Below are 14044 nucleotides of genomic sequence, written 5' to 3'. Positions count from 1 at the left end.
CCAGTGAGAAGGAAAAGAGAAAGTGGAAGGCAAGCAATTTCCTTTTAAAAGGATGTGACCTGCGTATGCCCATGTATGTGGGCTCCTCTGACAAATTATCCTCCAGGAGATAAGTCCCCTTACATTCAAGTCCTTATTTTATCTCCCACATTACAGGCACTCTTGTTTTATGTTGACAAAGAACTGTGACGATAAGGACATGTGAGCCTGCAAGACTGACACCAGCCCAGTTTTAGATTCTTACAGAAGTGGTTCAGAAGGTGGCCTTGCTGCTTTGAGTAAATGAGTAAAGCCCTGTTCCATCCAATGCTTGGCAGTGTTGTGGTCTCCCTGGTGACCATAATACCAAGGTGTGGTGGGCAGACAGGATCAGGCCTCTACTGACAGGCAACAGATACCACCTGCTAGAAAAAGAAGCAGGTTCTACTCTTGGCTGTGGCACTAACTAGCTGTGGGAATCTGTCTCTCAGTTTTCTCATCAGCAAAATCCTGGTGTTCACTGAGGTGTCTCCCAGCTGGAACATTCTGTTTTCTCTGAGAATGAAAGAATAGGATGCCCAAGGCTAAACAACAGTAAGGAGAACTGCTATAGACTTAAGAAGCCAGATGGAATGCGAACACTATTTGTTGCTCTCAAAGTTTACATGTTGGAATCATTTACTGAAGACAATAGATTTTACTCTAGATCAGAGTTTCTCAACCGGGAGCAGATAATTCTTCACTGTGGGTGGCTGTCCTGTGCATTCCAGGATATTAAACTGTATCCCTGGCCTCTCTCCACTAGATGGTAGGAGCATCTCACTCTCAGTTGTGACAACCCAAAATGCTCCCAGACACTGCCAGATGCCCCTAAAGGGCAATAGTGCCCAGGGCTGAGAACCACTGATTTAGCTGTTTTCCTGTGTGTGTGTGTATGTGTGTGTGTGTGAGTTGCTCAGTTGTGTCTGATCCGGGGCTGAGAACCACTGATCTAGCTGTTTTCCTCTGTGTGTGTGTGTGTGTGTGTGTGTGTGTGTGTGTGTGAGTTGCTCAGTTGTGTCTGATCCGGGGCTGAGAACCACTGATCTAGTTGTTTTCCTCTGTGTGTGTGTGTGTGTGTTGCTCAGTTGTGTCTGATTCTTTGCGACCCTATGATCCCACGAACTGTAGCCCCCCAGGCTTCTCTGTCCATGAAATTCTCCAGGTAGGGATACTGGAGTGGATTGCCATTCCCTTCTCCAGAGGAACTTTCCAACCCAGGGATCGAACCCTGGTCTCCTGCATCGCGCGCAGATGCGATGCATTTGAGCTATAGGAAAGTCTTCATTTATCAATACTTTTTATGAAAAATGAAATTCAATGTATTGATACAATGCATAATATAGTCAAAGACCTGAAATAGAACTGGTTCCTTCTTAACCATTTCCCATCTTTAAGCAATAAAGATTATTCCTCTTAAGAGGAGGTAAAAAAAATTACCCATATTCAAAACACTGATAAAAAATACCATTAATAAGCACGATTAAATGATGAATAGTTCTACATCTCTCTAGTAACCTCTTTGTATTCTGTCAAGTAGCACTCCAAAATAAAAATTATGACTTCTGTTATGGCTTCATATTTCTTTACAACAATCACTAAAGTAATTTCCAATTTGGTAAACTAATAACTTATACCATTTAGTTTTAATGGAATTACATCTTAATCATCAAGCTAAAGTCATAAGAAAATAATGACACTGTCACTGGAAGATCACCTCAGTCTTCTGTTCACCATGTATCTAATCAGACACCCTTAAATTAATTCCAGCAGAAAGTCTATGGAATTAATGGATCAAACGCCTAGCATATAAAGTAGTATGCTAATACAGTTCGAAGACAATACAGTAGAACAGCTTATTTAAACTTTTGATGACAGAACAACACAGAAGTGGAAATCTCTGTGAAATTTTTTTTCTCTTTTTGGTAACAAAACATTAATACCTTATACTGGTGGGATACTATAAGGTTTAAAGAATAAAATAACAGAGCTACACAATACACTTGAGATAGAAGAGACTGCTCCTAGAACTTACAGGAACAAAGTTCCTTAAGTTCCAGGCACATCTAGTCAACCCTCATTTTTCTCTAGAACAACTACAAGTGGGCCAGCTTATAAAGCAGCTGCTCTCTACAGATGGCTCTTGCCCACTACAAAGCTCTTAGGATAAACGTGTTTATACTTTGGCAGAACTGTCACATGGATGCTGTAACCTGTATAATCTCCATAACTGTGGGAATTATACAACACTATTCGGTGAAATTTCTTGCCTTCGTTCATGATTTCTTCATTCCTTTTTTCAGTGGACATACAGTTTTCTAAAAAATTTGAATCTTCTAAGTACATCTCATCTCCTGAAAAATAATAGTTTAACTTTAGTGTTATTTTATAAAACCTTCCAATATATTAGTATTTATTTTTACTCATTTCATGTATTTGGAACTGACATAGCTGTTAAATAATCAGAACTTTTCGAGTTTACCTCAATATATTTCTTATGTTTTTAATATCCTACCTAACCTCCCCAGTTCCCCATTTCTAGCCAAGAATTTTCTTTGGGCACATGAATATTTACAACTGGTACTTTTTCATCCTGAATTATAATTTTTTATACTAATTCAACTCTCTTTATTTCATTCAATATAACATTCACCTTGATATCCATATAATTTTGGTGTTTCAGTGTGGGCTGCTCCAATCATTTTAGGTTAAATTAGAGAAGCTATCATTTACACATCAAAACTGCTAAGCTGTCCCACTGCAGGATGAGGAACGAATATTATCACAATTCTGAGAAGTGAGACAAGCAGCCGTAAGTAAGAGAGGTCAGAAAACTCCACTGTAAGCTGCCACAAAACTTCTGTCCTGTACTAACCCAACAATAACTGACCACCAACAAAACTCTCTTTCAATCAAATAAGTATAATTTACAAGTTTTCATAATTCAAAATTAAAAGGTAAAAAAGTGAGATAATAGTCAAGAAAGAACTCTTGCCAATGTCTAGGAAATATATTTACATAAGTGTATATAAAGAAATACATCCAGAATTTCTGATTATAATAAAAACTATGAATATCTTATAGAACTTGACCTTATCTAATTAGCTCCACTGTAGCATATAAAACATAGATTGTAATTCATGTGTCTGTGTGGGAGAATACTGCAATACAGCGCAGAGCATTAAATGGGAATATCAGCAAGAACACTGGTAAACATGGATTTACCTGGTAAAAGATGGATCCTCCCATCAGCAGTTAACAATATGATTGGCATCCATCTTTCCGTGCCTTCTGATTCACGATCCAAAGAAAATTTGTGCAAGTCAGAGAGAGAGGCAAAATTTCCTAGTCTACGTATTTCGTAGAACTGTGGGGGTGCAAGCAAAATTTCCTTTGATGTGAGGCTTTCAATTGCCTCTGATGGAGACGACCACTGTGGAAAACAAAGGTAGAGTTTCCTAAGGTTTACCCCATAGACAATGCAAGATTTGAGATCCTTGGATCAGTACTTAAGATCTAACTGAAAAAAATGTAAAATTAATTCATTAATGTATCTTGCTAGATTCCTCTGAGAGAACAAGGAAAGACTCAGTGAAGAAAGTTGGGTTGATCCCCTTCAGAGATTGATTATTAGGACATGGATCCCGAGAACTAGTAAATAAGCCAGGATAGATCACAACAGGTTGAACTAGGAGAGTTGTTCAGCATAAAAGGCAGGAGATGCTAAGAAGGCAAGGAGGTTCTGATCACTTTCAAAGAAGACTGAAGTATAAATTCATGGCAGCAGATTGAGAACTTAGAGCCCATTCATTCCTCCCATAAATGGGAGGGACTCTCAAGGGTTTCTCATTCCTGCCTACCTTGGCTAGGCAATGAGGACATGCTGGTGGACAAGACAAAGCTCTCTCAGGCCTAGTAGGGCCTTCAGCAAACAAAATGTAGCATGGTACATGTAGTGTGTAACAGTGAAGGTAGAGTCAGGAGCAAGTGAAGCTTTCAGAAAGGTCAAGAGGCATGACTCAGTCTATTGTCCCAGGAGTGTAATAACTGCATATATCAACCAGACAGCACTTAACGTAAGTAGCCTCACTGCTGTGCCCTCTTTCCCAAGTCTTCCTTCCTTCCACATTTAGCTAAAAATAGTTGATTCAATTAATATGAAATAACTCCAAAAGGTCTTTCTTTCTTTAACTGCTTTACTGCTAAATATCCACATACACTGGGGAAATTGACCCTCACATCCAAAACCAGGGAGTTGAAATTGATTGCCTTGAATAATTATAGGCCAACAATTTACAAGCTTGTATGAGAAACCTGAGAAACTTGTTAAATCTTCACTGTATGGAGCCCAGCAATCTATGTTTAGTAAGCATCCTAGATTCTTCTGAAGTTGGCCACGGTTACGTTTTGAAAAACAAAGCTTTGGTCTTAAAGGACCACCCAATCTCTAAGGTATGCTTTGTGAGTTCCATGCCAGTTCAATGGTAACAATGACGATAAAGGGTTAAACAACAGGCATTAACTCAGTGCAACCTGTTCAGGTCAGTCCAGACCATAGGCTAAAAGAATCTTAATTAACTTATTGTTTATTGGTTATTTGTTACTAGTAGAACACTGCCCAAAATACTTCACAGACTTTCCAATCCTTAATCACTGCTGATGGTGACTGCAGCCATGAAATTAAAAGATGCTTGCTCCTTAGAAGAAAAGCTATGACCAACCCAGAGAGCATATTAAAAAGCAAAGGCATTACTTTTCAACAAAGGTCCATCTAGCCAAAGCTATAGTTTTTCCAGTAGTCATGTATGGATGTGAAAGTTGGACTATAAAGAAACCTGAGAGCTAAAGAATTGATGCTTTTGAACTGTGGTGTTGGAAAAGACTCTTGAGAGTCCCTTGGACTGCAAGGAGATCCAACAGTCAATCCTAAAGGAGATCGGTCCTGGGTGTTCATTGGAAGGACTGATGCTGAAGCTGAAACTCCAATACTTTGGCCACCTGATGTGAAGAACTGACTCATTGGAAAAGACCCTGATGCTGGGAAAGATTGAAGGCAGGAGAAGAAGGGGATGACAGAGGATGAGATGGTTGGATGGCATCACCAACTTGATAGACATGAGTTTGAGTAACCTCTGGGAGTTGGTGATGGACAGGGAAGCCTGGCCTGCTGCAGTCCATGGGGTTACAAAGAGTCGGACACGACTGAGCAACTGAACTGAACTTCCTGACAGGAAAAGTCAAACACCTTTAAAAAAAAAAAAGGACAAAATCCAGTACTCAACTGAAAATCACATTCAACATTCCATCAAAAACTGGGCTTCCTGTGGTGGCTCAGTGGTGAAGAATCTACCTACCAATGCAGGAGACTTGGATTCAAACCTTGACCTGGGAAAATGGCCTAGAGAAGGAAATGGCAACCCACTTCAGTATTCTTGCCTGGGAAATACCATGAACAGGGGAGCCTAGTGGGCTACAGTCCATGGGGTTGCAAGGAAGTTGGACAAGACTAAGTGACTGAACAACAACGACAATAAAAAACTATAAGACCTCAGCAGAAAAATGTGACCTGTAACCAGAAGAAAAATCAGGCAATAGAAACAAACCCAGAAATTATAGAGATGATGGAACTGGCAGAAAAGGACATTAAAAATCACTGTTACATGTATGTTCCATTGGCTCAAAGATGTAAAAAAAAATATGAACATGAGAGAAATAGGAAATGTTTTTCTAAAAAAATAAATGGAACTTCTAGAGATGAAAATTACACTGGATGATATTTACAGCAATCTTAATACTACATATAAACAGAGAAAATTGGAAAATATAGCAATAAATCTATTCAGAATAAAGCACAGAGGAAAAAAGTTAAAAAAATAATGAACAAGTTATCAAGGACCCACAAAAAATTATCAGGTAGTCTAACATACATTTAATTGGAGTCCCAGAAAATAGGGGGAGGTGAAAAATATTTGAAGAAACAAATAATTATTAACAAAACAAAAAGAAAACTATGCACATCATAATCAAATTACTGAATACCAGTAATTAAAGAGAAAATACTTAAAGCAGGCATACATATCAAAACCAAAAATACAAACATGTTATGTACAGAGGAACAGAGTTAAAATCAAACTTTTCTAAAAGATGATGAATGTGCACTAAATTTATTGTGGTAATTGTGTTATGGTATATGTAAGTCAAACCATCATGCTGTCACTTTAAACTTACACAATGTGCAGTACTAAGTCGCTTCAGTCATGTCCAACTCTCTGCAACCCTACGGACTATAGCCTGCCAGGCTCCTCTGTCCATGGGGATTCTCCAGGCAAGAATACTGGAATGGGTTGCCATGCCCTCCTCCAGGGGATCTTCCCAACACAAGGATTGAATCTTTGTCCCTTATGTCTCCCACAGTGGCAGGCGCGTCCTTTATCACTAGTGCCCCAGCTGTATGTCAATTATATCTCAATAAAACTGGAGGGGAAAAAAAGCAGATTTCTCATCAGAAGGCCATGCAAACTGGAAACTAATGAAGTAACATCTTTAAGTACTGGCAGAAAAACAAAACAAAAACTCATATTTTTAACCTATATAGAATTCTACACCCACATGAAATAGCTTTCAAAAAATAAAAGCAAAATATTTTCAGACAAAATTTAGAGGATTCACTGTCAGAAGATTCAAGACATATTAGAGGAAGTTCTTTAGGCAGAAAGATACCAGATGTAGATTTAAATCTACACAAACGAATGAAGAGTGCAAAGAACACATATGCAGGTAAAAAAAAAATTTCCCCCTCATGTGCACAGTTTTCAACAGATTAACTGCTTAAAGTGAAAATAATCACTGTATTGTAGAGTTTATAGTAGAAATAAAAGTCAAATGTATGACTACAAAAGCATACATGACAGGAGGAGAGAAATGGAAATATATTATTTTATGATTCTAATACTACACATGAAGTGAGAGATGTACTGCAAATCCTAAAGCAACTACAAAGAAGTACAGTTAATTAGGCAATAATGGAGATAAAGAGTCCAAAAAATACTCAAATAATCCAAAAGAAGTCAAGAAAAGAAGAAAAACAGTGCAAAGAATAGAAGGGACAGATTAAAAAAACTAACAGCAAGATAGCAGATTTGAGAATAACATTGAATGTAAATGACCTAAACACTCCAACTGAAATGCAGAAACTATCATAATGGAGAAAAGGTAAGACTATATGCTGCCTACAATAAACATACTTTAAAGACACAGGTTAAAAGTAAAAAATGGAGGAGGATATACTATGCTATTGCTAATTAAATGGAAGACTGAGCAGCTATATCACTATCAGATAATAAACTTCAGATTTCAGAATCAGGAACATTGTCAGGGATAAAGAAGGCTAGTTCATCATAATCAAAGACTAGCTCCAACAAGCTTGAATAGTCTTATGCAACACCTTAAAAACGAGCTTCAAAATACCCAAAGGAAAACCTGACAGAACTGAGAACAAGACAAACTCCTTAAGTTACTCCTTAAGGATTTCAACAACCTTTTCTCAGAAATCGATGGAACAGGTTAACGATATGGAAGACCTAAAAAGACACTATCAACTAACTTAACCTTTTTTAAGGTTAAGGACATTTTTAAAAACACTCCATCAAATACAGCAGAAAATACATCAACTACAGCACATTCTTTTTCAGGAATGCAGAGGAATGCAGAGGAATGCAGAGGAATCATTCACCAAGGTAGGCCATATCCTTGGCCGAAAGTGAAAGTGAAAGTCGCTCAGTCGTGTCTGACTCTTTGCGACCCCACGGGTTATCCAGTCCATGGAATGCTCCAGGCCAGGATACTGGAGTGGGTAGCCTTTCCCCAACACGTCTCAAATGAAAACGTTTCAAATAAATGTTAAAAGACTGAACTACGAGGAAACAAACAGCTGCGGGGACGAAAAGAGTGAAAGCGTGGCAACTGCTGAGGAAGGAGCACTTAGCAGAACTCCTGGGATCTCCTCCGGCCACCCGCTGGAGAAGCCGCGTCGGGGAGACATCGTCGAGGCCCTGGGGCTGCGAAGCGGGAGAAAGCAGAAAGCAGCTCACCAAGGTCACAGCTTTGGCCTGCTGGGCCGGGGTCCGCCCGCGTGGGTCCCAGGCCCGCCCGGTAGCTAACTGGCTATTACGGCCCTGAGGCGGCCTCCTGGAAGGTCCGGGGGGCCTGGGCCGCCTGCCGCGGTCCTCATTCTCTAGCTCCTGTGGGTCCCCACTCCGGGCCGGGAGGACGCCCTACCTGGCAGCCCACCACCTCCACCAAGTCGGGGAAGACCGGCGGCGGCTCGCTCAGGCAGCACAGGAAGAAGGTGGTCTCGAAACGGCGGCCGCCGGGGCGTGAGAAGGGCGTGATCCAGTCGCTCCAGTGGCGCAGCGCCCAGATGTCGGGAGTGCAGTCGAGCTGCGCGCACAGACTCAGGAAGTACCGCGGGTCCCGGCGGACGCGGGCGCGCCAGTCGGCCAAGGCGGGCGGCGGCGCGAGGGCGCAGCCCGGCGCCTGATCAGGGGCCCGCGGGCTCCTGGGCCGCAGCAGCAGCACGCCCGCCTCCTCGAAGGCCTCGCGGATGGCGCAGATGCGGAAGGCGATGTCATCGGGCAGCGCCGCCGCGTCCTCGTCCACGGCTCCCGGCTGGATGTTGGGCAGCACCGGGAAGGCGGCGCGCTGGGGCGGCGCGGGGCCCAGACCAAAGCGGGGCGGCCCGTGGTGCGGCGCGAAGAGGCGCAGCCAATCGGTCGAGCGGTCTGCCGCCTCCAGCACCCCTCCCGGGAAGACGTGCGCCCCGGGCAAGAAGCCTTGGCTCGCTGAGCGCTGCAGCAGCAGCACCCGGAATCCCTCGGCGGGTGGTTGGGGCCTCGACGGGGCGCTGGGGACCGGGCGCGTCCAGCCCGCCGCCAGCACTAAGGTGGCTGCCCGCCTCCAGCTGCTTGGGCCCGGCCGCACCGGGACACTCATGGCGGGCGGCGGCGCGAGGCTTCCAGGCTCGGGGTTCTGGTGCGACTGGAGCTCTCCCGGGAAGTGAGCACAGAAGCTGGCTTCTTGCAAAGTGAACTCCCGCCTCTCCCTGGGAGGCGCGCAAGGGGCAATCGGTGAACCCGGGCTGTTTGGCCTCGTTGGCGCCTGCCTGTAAGGAGGGTGTGGTGGCGACACAGAGAAGCTCCGCCTCGAATGCCCGTGTTCCCAGCCAGGTCACTCTCGTGGGACAAAGGCTGTCACAGCCACGTGCTAGGAGGGCCTCATCTTCCTCACCCAGGACACGTGGACTAGAGCAGGAATGCTTAGGATCACATAATGACTGTCGAGGTAAAAGTGCGATGCAAACCTGGGCCTGGTGACACCTACCTGATCAAACAAAACCTGAGAACTAGGACTTTCTCGATTAAACAAGGAATCAACAAGAGGGTATGTTTCCTTTGGCAGGGGGTGGGAGGCGGTGAAGGGGAATCCAGGGGGTAGGTGTCGGAGCTTTGCAAACTGACATGAACCCCAGCAATGAGAAACTGACGGATGAACCGGATACCAAAATACAAATTTCACACTGCACAGTCTGAGTGTGAAAAGTGTTCCTTGAATCCCAGGACAAGCTCCTGCCTTGTGATCTGGGACACCTTTAATTGTCAAGGGAACCTGGGAACACCTTAAGCATTTTAGATCATTTGATAATTTCCTCTTTCATGAAAAGTGAAAGTGTTAGTCACTCAGTTTCTTTGTGACCCCATTGACTATAACCTACCAGGCTCTTCTGTCCATGGAATTTTTCAGGCAAGAATACTGGAGTAGGTTGCCATTTGCTTCTCCAGGGGATCTTCCCCACCCAGGTATCCAACCCAGGTCTCCCCCAATGCAGGCAGTTTCTTTACCACTGAGCCACTGGGAAACAGTTTCTCCTACAATTGCTATTAGAGTTGATCACACATTTGTTATGTTTTTGGATGAGTATATAGACCATGGGCTTCCCAGGTGGCACTAGCGGTGAAGAAACTGCTTGCCAGTGCAGAAGGCATAAGAGACATGGGTTTGATCCCGGGTCGGAAAGATCCCCCGGAGGAGGGCATGACAGCCCACTCTAGTACTCTTGCCTGGAGAATCCCATGGACAGAGGAGCCTGACAGGCTAGTCCATAGGGTTGTATAGTGTCAGACGTGACTGAAGTGACTTAGCACAGAACACTTACAGACCATACTCATTGAGCTTCATTTTCAAACTATCATTCTAATGTGGGATGTTTCCTGGGAGAGAATCCAGAGATGGCACCAGCTGTATTTAAGCTGATTTTTTTTTGTTTACGTCATTCTCTAAAGATGCAAATACATGTATTCTGATCACATCCCAGAAACAGGACCACATGTTTAGAAAAGCACGCGCAGAGGTCACGGGAGCACACATGTACTGGCAGATTGGGGTTTGGGGAGGTGGAGTCTGCCAAAGTTCATCCATCTCAAGTCTCTTCATAATCCACAATTGGGGACCTTTCCCTTTTCTGCTTTCCCACTACATTCGGCTGTCTGCTCTGAGACAATCATTTCACAATCTATTATAGAGATCAGGGTGGTACCCCGGAGCCTATGTTTTTACCAATCCCCAGCCATCCAGGTGATTTCAGTGCTTTGAGCCATGGGAAACCGTAAATGGTGGTGACATGATGAAGTTTGTATCTTCAGAGGTCACGCTGACAACAGCATGATGACTCAGTTGGATGGGGCTGTTCTGGAACCCCATGGAATGTGCTGGGGAAGCAATACTGAGGGTCTGAACTAGGAGAGTGGCTGTGAAGAGGGGGAGAGTTGGGGAGAGGGAATGATTTAGTAGAGAGTATTTAGGAGGTAGAACTGTTGAATATGCAGAGCAAGGGAGAGGAAGGAATTAAAGTTTTATCTTGGGAGATTGGAAACTCAGTAGCTTCAAACAGTAAGCATTTACTATCTCACAGTTCCTGTGGATCAAAAGCATCTTAGCTGGATGATTCTGTCTCAGTATCTCCCATGACACTGTGGTCAGCATGTCAACCAGGATTTGATTAGGGGCTGGGGGATCCATTTCTACAATGGGTCGCTCATATGACTGTTTGCTAGAGGCCTCAGTTCCTCACCACACTGGCCTCTCCACAGGGCTGCCTGGATGTCTTCAAGACTTACTTGGTAATCACTGATTCGGAAGAGAGGAGGGAAGAAGTCATGATGCCTTTCCTGACTTAGCCACAGAAGTCACACTCCACCACTTCCACAGTATCCTACAGTTTCACAGGTCAGCTCTATTCCATATGGGAGGGGACCACATAAAAACACCAGGAGGTAGGGGTCATTGGTGGTCATCTTGGAGGCTAGCTACAACAGTGGATAAAAAAACATCTAAGCATTAGGAGAAAAAAGGTAAATTCTTCTATAGTCTTTGACCCAAAATCTAGAAGCATAAGGGAAAAGATTGATCAATTTGACACACCATGCATATTTATAACTTTATTATGACAACAGATACCATAAGTAAGTCCAAGATGTAATAAACTGAGAAAATTATTACCTTTCACAAAGGATTGAGAGAAAAAATAGAGAAGATAAAAAACCTCAAGGGACTTCCCTACTGCTCCAGTGGTTGAGACCATCGAGTGGTCTGCCTTCTAAGACAATGGACTCATGTTCAGTCCCTGGTCCAGGAAACTAACACCCTACGTACCACAGAGTAACTAAGCCCTTGTGCTATACCTAGAGAGTAGCCTGTGTGCCGAAACTAAGACCCAAAGCTGCCAAATAAGTAAATATTAAGAAAGAAAGAAAAAACCTCCAATTGTGTAATAGGCAAGAGATGTGGAAAGACAGTTCACTGTGATCTACATATTTAAGGTCACACATGACGCAAGTGTTGGAATGTCTCCGGGCCTATCGGCATGTCCTGCAGGTGCTCTGCCAGGCACTGTTCTGCCGGGAGCACAGTGTTCTACCCCAGGCCTGACAGTAAGTATACACAGCCATCCCTTATTAGAGTTGGCAGTTCCCATGTGCCACTTGATCACAAGAGATGAGTGACTTTGTTTATGACAGTGGTTGCTTACTTTAGAGAAGGACACGACTCTCAGTTCTTATGTTTCACTTGTCTGATCCTCCCCAGCTATCTTTATGATAATAAATGTCCTCATTTAATTTATCATGACAGGGATGATCCTGAAAAAAAAAAAAAAAAGACTTCCCAAATATATTTGTTTGTTACCCATAGCCATCTACTTCAGTGAGCCTAGATTCACTTCTGTTGTTTGTTATTTATCAGGTTTTTCCATGGAAAAAGAAAGGAAGAGCCTATGCGTGGCTAGCCATAGAGAGATGACTTCAGCTTGGAGAATCAATAGTGGGCAGGAGAGTGTGTTCAGCCTGCCCGGAAATAAAGACGTCATTGCCGTTAAATGAGATTCACCTGTGAGTGACTGGCAAATCCAGTGCACCAAGAATCACCACATAAAAATGATTTGTCAGAATGTTTTTTGAGAAGAGTTTTAAAAACATTCATGTTTTCTCAAAAATGCATCGATTCTATTTAGGTGACAGTCTGGAAAAGGCAACACTGGAGGGACAGAAATCAGATCAGTGGTTGCCAGATTTGAGGGTGAGAGGAAAGGATTGCCTACAGAGGACAGGAGGGAACTTTAGGGTGGTCATGAAAACATTCCATATCTTGGTTGCAGTGGTGATTTCATGGTTGTATATATTTGTCAGAACTCAAAACTGCACACCTCAGAAGGGTGAGTGTTACTCTATTAAAATTATACCTTAATAAATTTCACTTTAAAAATGTACAGATTCCAACTTTTAGATAACCTAAATTTCCTTCTATAAACGTGACCATTTTATTACATACCCTTTCTCATTTGACATGTTTATCAAGTTTTAGTTTTCAGATTGGTTTGTAACAGATTGCACCTAAATTATAGGAAGTTAGTATTTCCATATGTATTGATTCTTCTGCCCAATCATTCCATTTCAGGCAGCCAATATTTATTGAGCCTTGTGCCAGAAAAAAATCTTCCCTTGATATGACTATGGGCCTTCCCTGGTGGTCTAGTGGTTAAGAATCTGCCTGCCAATGCAGGGAACACTGGTTTGATCCCTGATCCAGGAAGACCCCACATGCCTCGGAGCAACTAAGGCTTGTGCCACAACTACTGAGCCTGAGTGCTGCAACTACTGAAGCCCATGCACCTAGAGCCGGTGTTCCACAACAAGAGAAGTCACTGCAATGAGAAGCCCACCCCCAGAGGAAGTGCAGCCCTTGCTCGGGGGCAACTAGAGAAAGCCCACGCAGCAACGAAGACCTAGCACTGTCAATACCCCCCAGCACAGTCAGTACCCCATGAAGTCTTCATCATCATCATCAAACATCATCACACTTCATCGTCATCAAACTTGTGACCCCATGGACTATAGCCCACCAGGCTCCTCTGTTCATGGGATTTTTCCAGCAATAATACTGGAGTAGGTTGCCATTTCCTCCTCCAGGGGATCTTCCCTACCCAGGGACTGAGCCTGTGTCTCCTGCATTGGCAGATGGATTGACCACTGAGTCACCTGGGAATCCCACCCTATGAAGTATACCCTCTTATTACTCCCATTGTAAGGATATGGAAATTGAGGTCAGGGAGATTAATGAACATCTTCAATAAGAATGGATCAGAATTCAGGGGTACCCCAGATTCTGTAGTCAGTGTTCCTAACCTTCATGCTATTGTCTTGATAAAACATGCTTCTGTGTGCACCCACGGCTGACTCATGTATGGCAAAAACCACCACAATATTGTAAGGAAATTATCCTCCAATTAAAATGAATTAATTTAAGAAAAAACATGCTTCTGATTCCCTGTGGGTAAGATTCTAAAAGTTCTGCTTTGCCTGTTTGTGGCTCCTGGTGGGGTAAGGGTGTGTGTTCTGAAATCATTTCTCATTAAAATTGAGACCCTAACTGTTAAAATTTATATTTTAATAACTAACATTTTCTAGATAAGAGCATT

At 43.2% G+C, this 14044-nt stretch overlaps 1 protein-coding gene across 2 annotated transcripts; it reads right to left on the bottom strand.

Annotated features, from left to right (window-relative positions):
• Nucleotides 1–1525: 1525 nt before the first annotated feature.
• Nucleotides 1526–9148, bottom strand: NUDT19 (nudix hydrolase 19). 2 transcript variants are annotated; one of them, XR_010661691.1, is made up of 4 exons: nt 8296–9148; nt 7751–8075; nt 6247–6492; nt 3312–3451 (listed from the first exon to the last, which is right to left on the bottom strand). XR_010661691.1 is itself a non-coding variant. In XM_065925749.1 (3 exons), the coding sequence occupies exons 1-3, from the start codon at nt 9007–9009 to the stop codon at nt 2149–2151; spliced, it is 1146 nt and encodes a 381-aa protein (XP_065781821.1). In that variant the 5' UTR covers nt 9010–9148; the 3' UTR covers nt 1526–2148. The 2 variants fall into 2 exon arrangements, 1 of the variants encoding a protein (XP_065781821.1); XM_065925749.1 differs by lacking the exons at nt 6247–6492; nt 7751–8075 and adding an exon at nt 1526–2372 and having other exon boundaries at nt 3244–3451.
• Between the last annotated feature and the right edge of the window lie 4896 nt (nt 9149–14044).

The sequence above is a fragment of the Muntiacus reevesi genome, chromosome 2 (genome assembly GCF_963930625.1).
Source record: "Muntiacus reevesi chromosome 2, mMunRee1.1, whole genome shotgun sequence".
Lineage (NCBI taxonomy): Eukaryota > Metazoa > Chordata > Mammalia > Artiodactyla > Cervidae > Muntiacus > Muntiacus reevesi.
The sequence above is the reverse complement of the archived record's forward strand: the minus strand, read 5'-3'. Positions and strand labels throughout refer to the sequence as shown.

Excerpts from the sequence above, each read along its gene's own strand:
- NUDT19 (XM_065925749.1), bottom strand. The coding sequence starts at position 9,009 with ATGAGTGTCCCGGTGCGGCCGGGCCCAAGCAGCTGGAGGCGGGCAGCC. Across the intron at positions 3,452-8,295 it reads TGGAGGTGGTGGGCTGCCAG|TGGTCGTCTCCATCAGAGGC; the intron begins GTAGGGCGTCCT and ends TGTTTTCCACAG. Across the intron at positions 2,373-3,243 it reads GAGGATCCATCTTTTACCAG|GAGATGAGATGTACTTAGAA; the intron begins GTAAATCCATGT and ends ATTATTTTTCAG.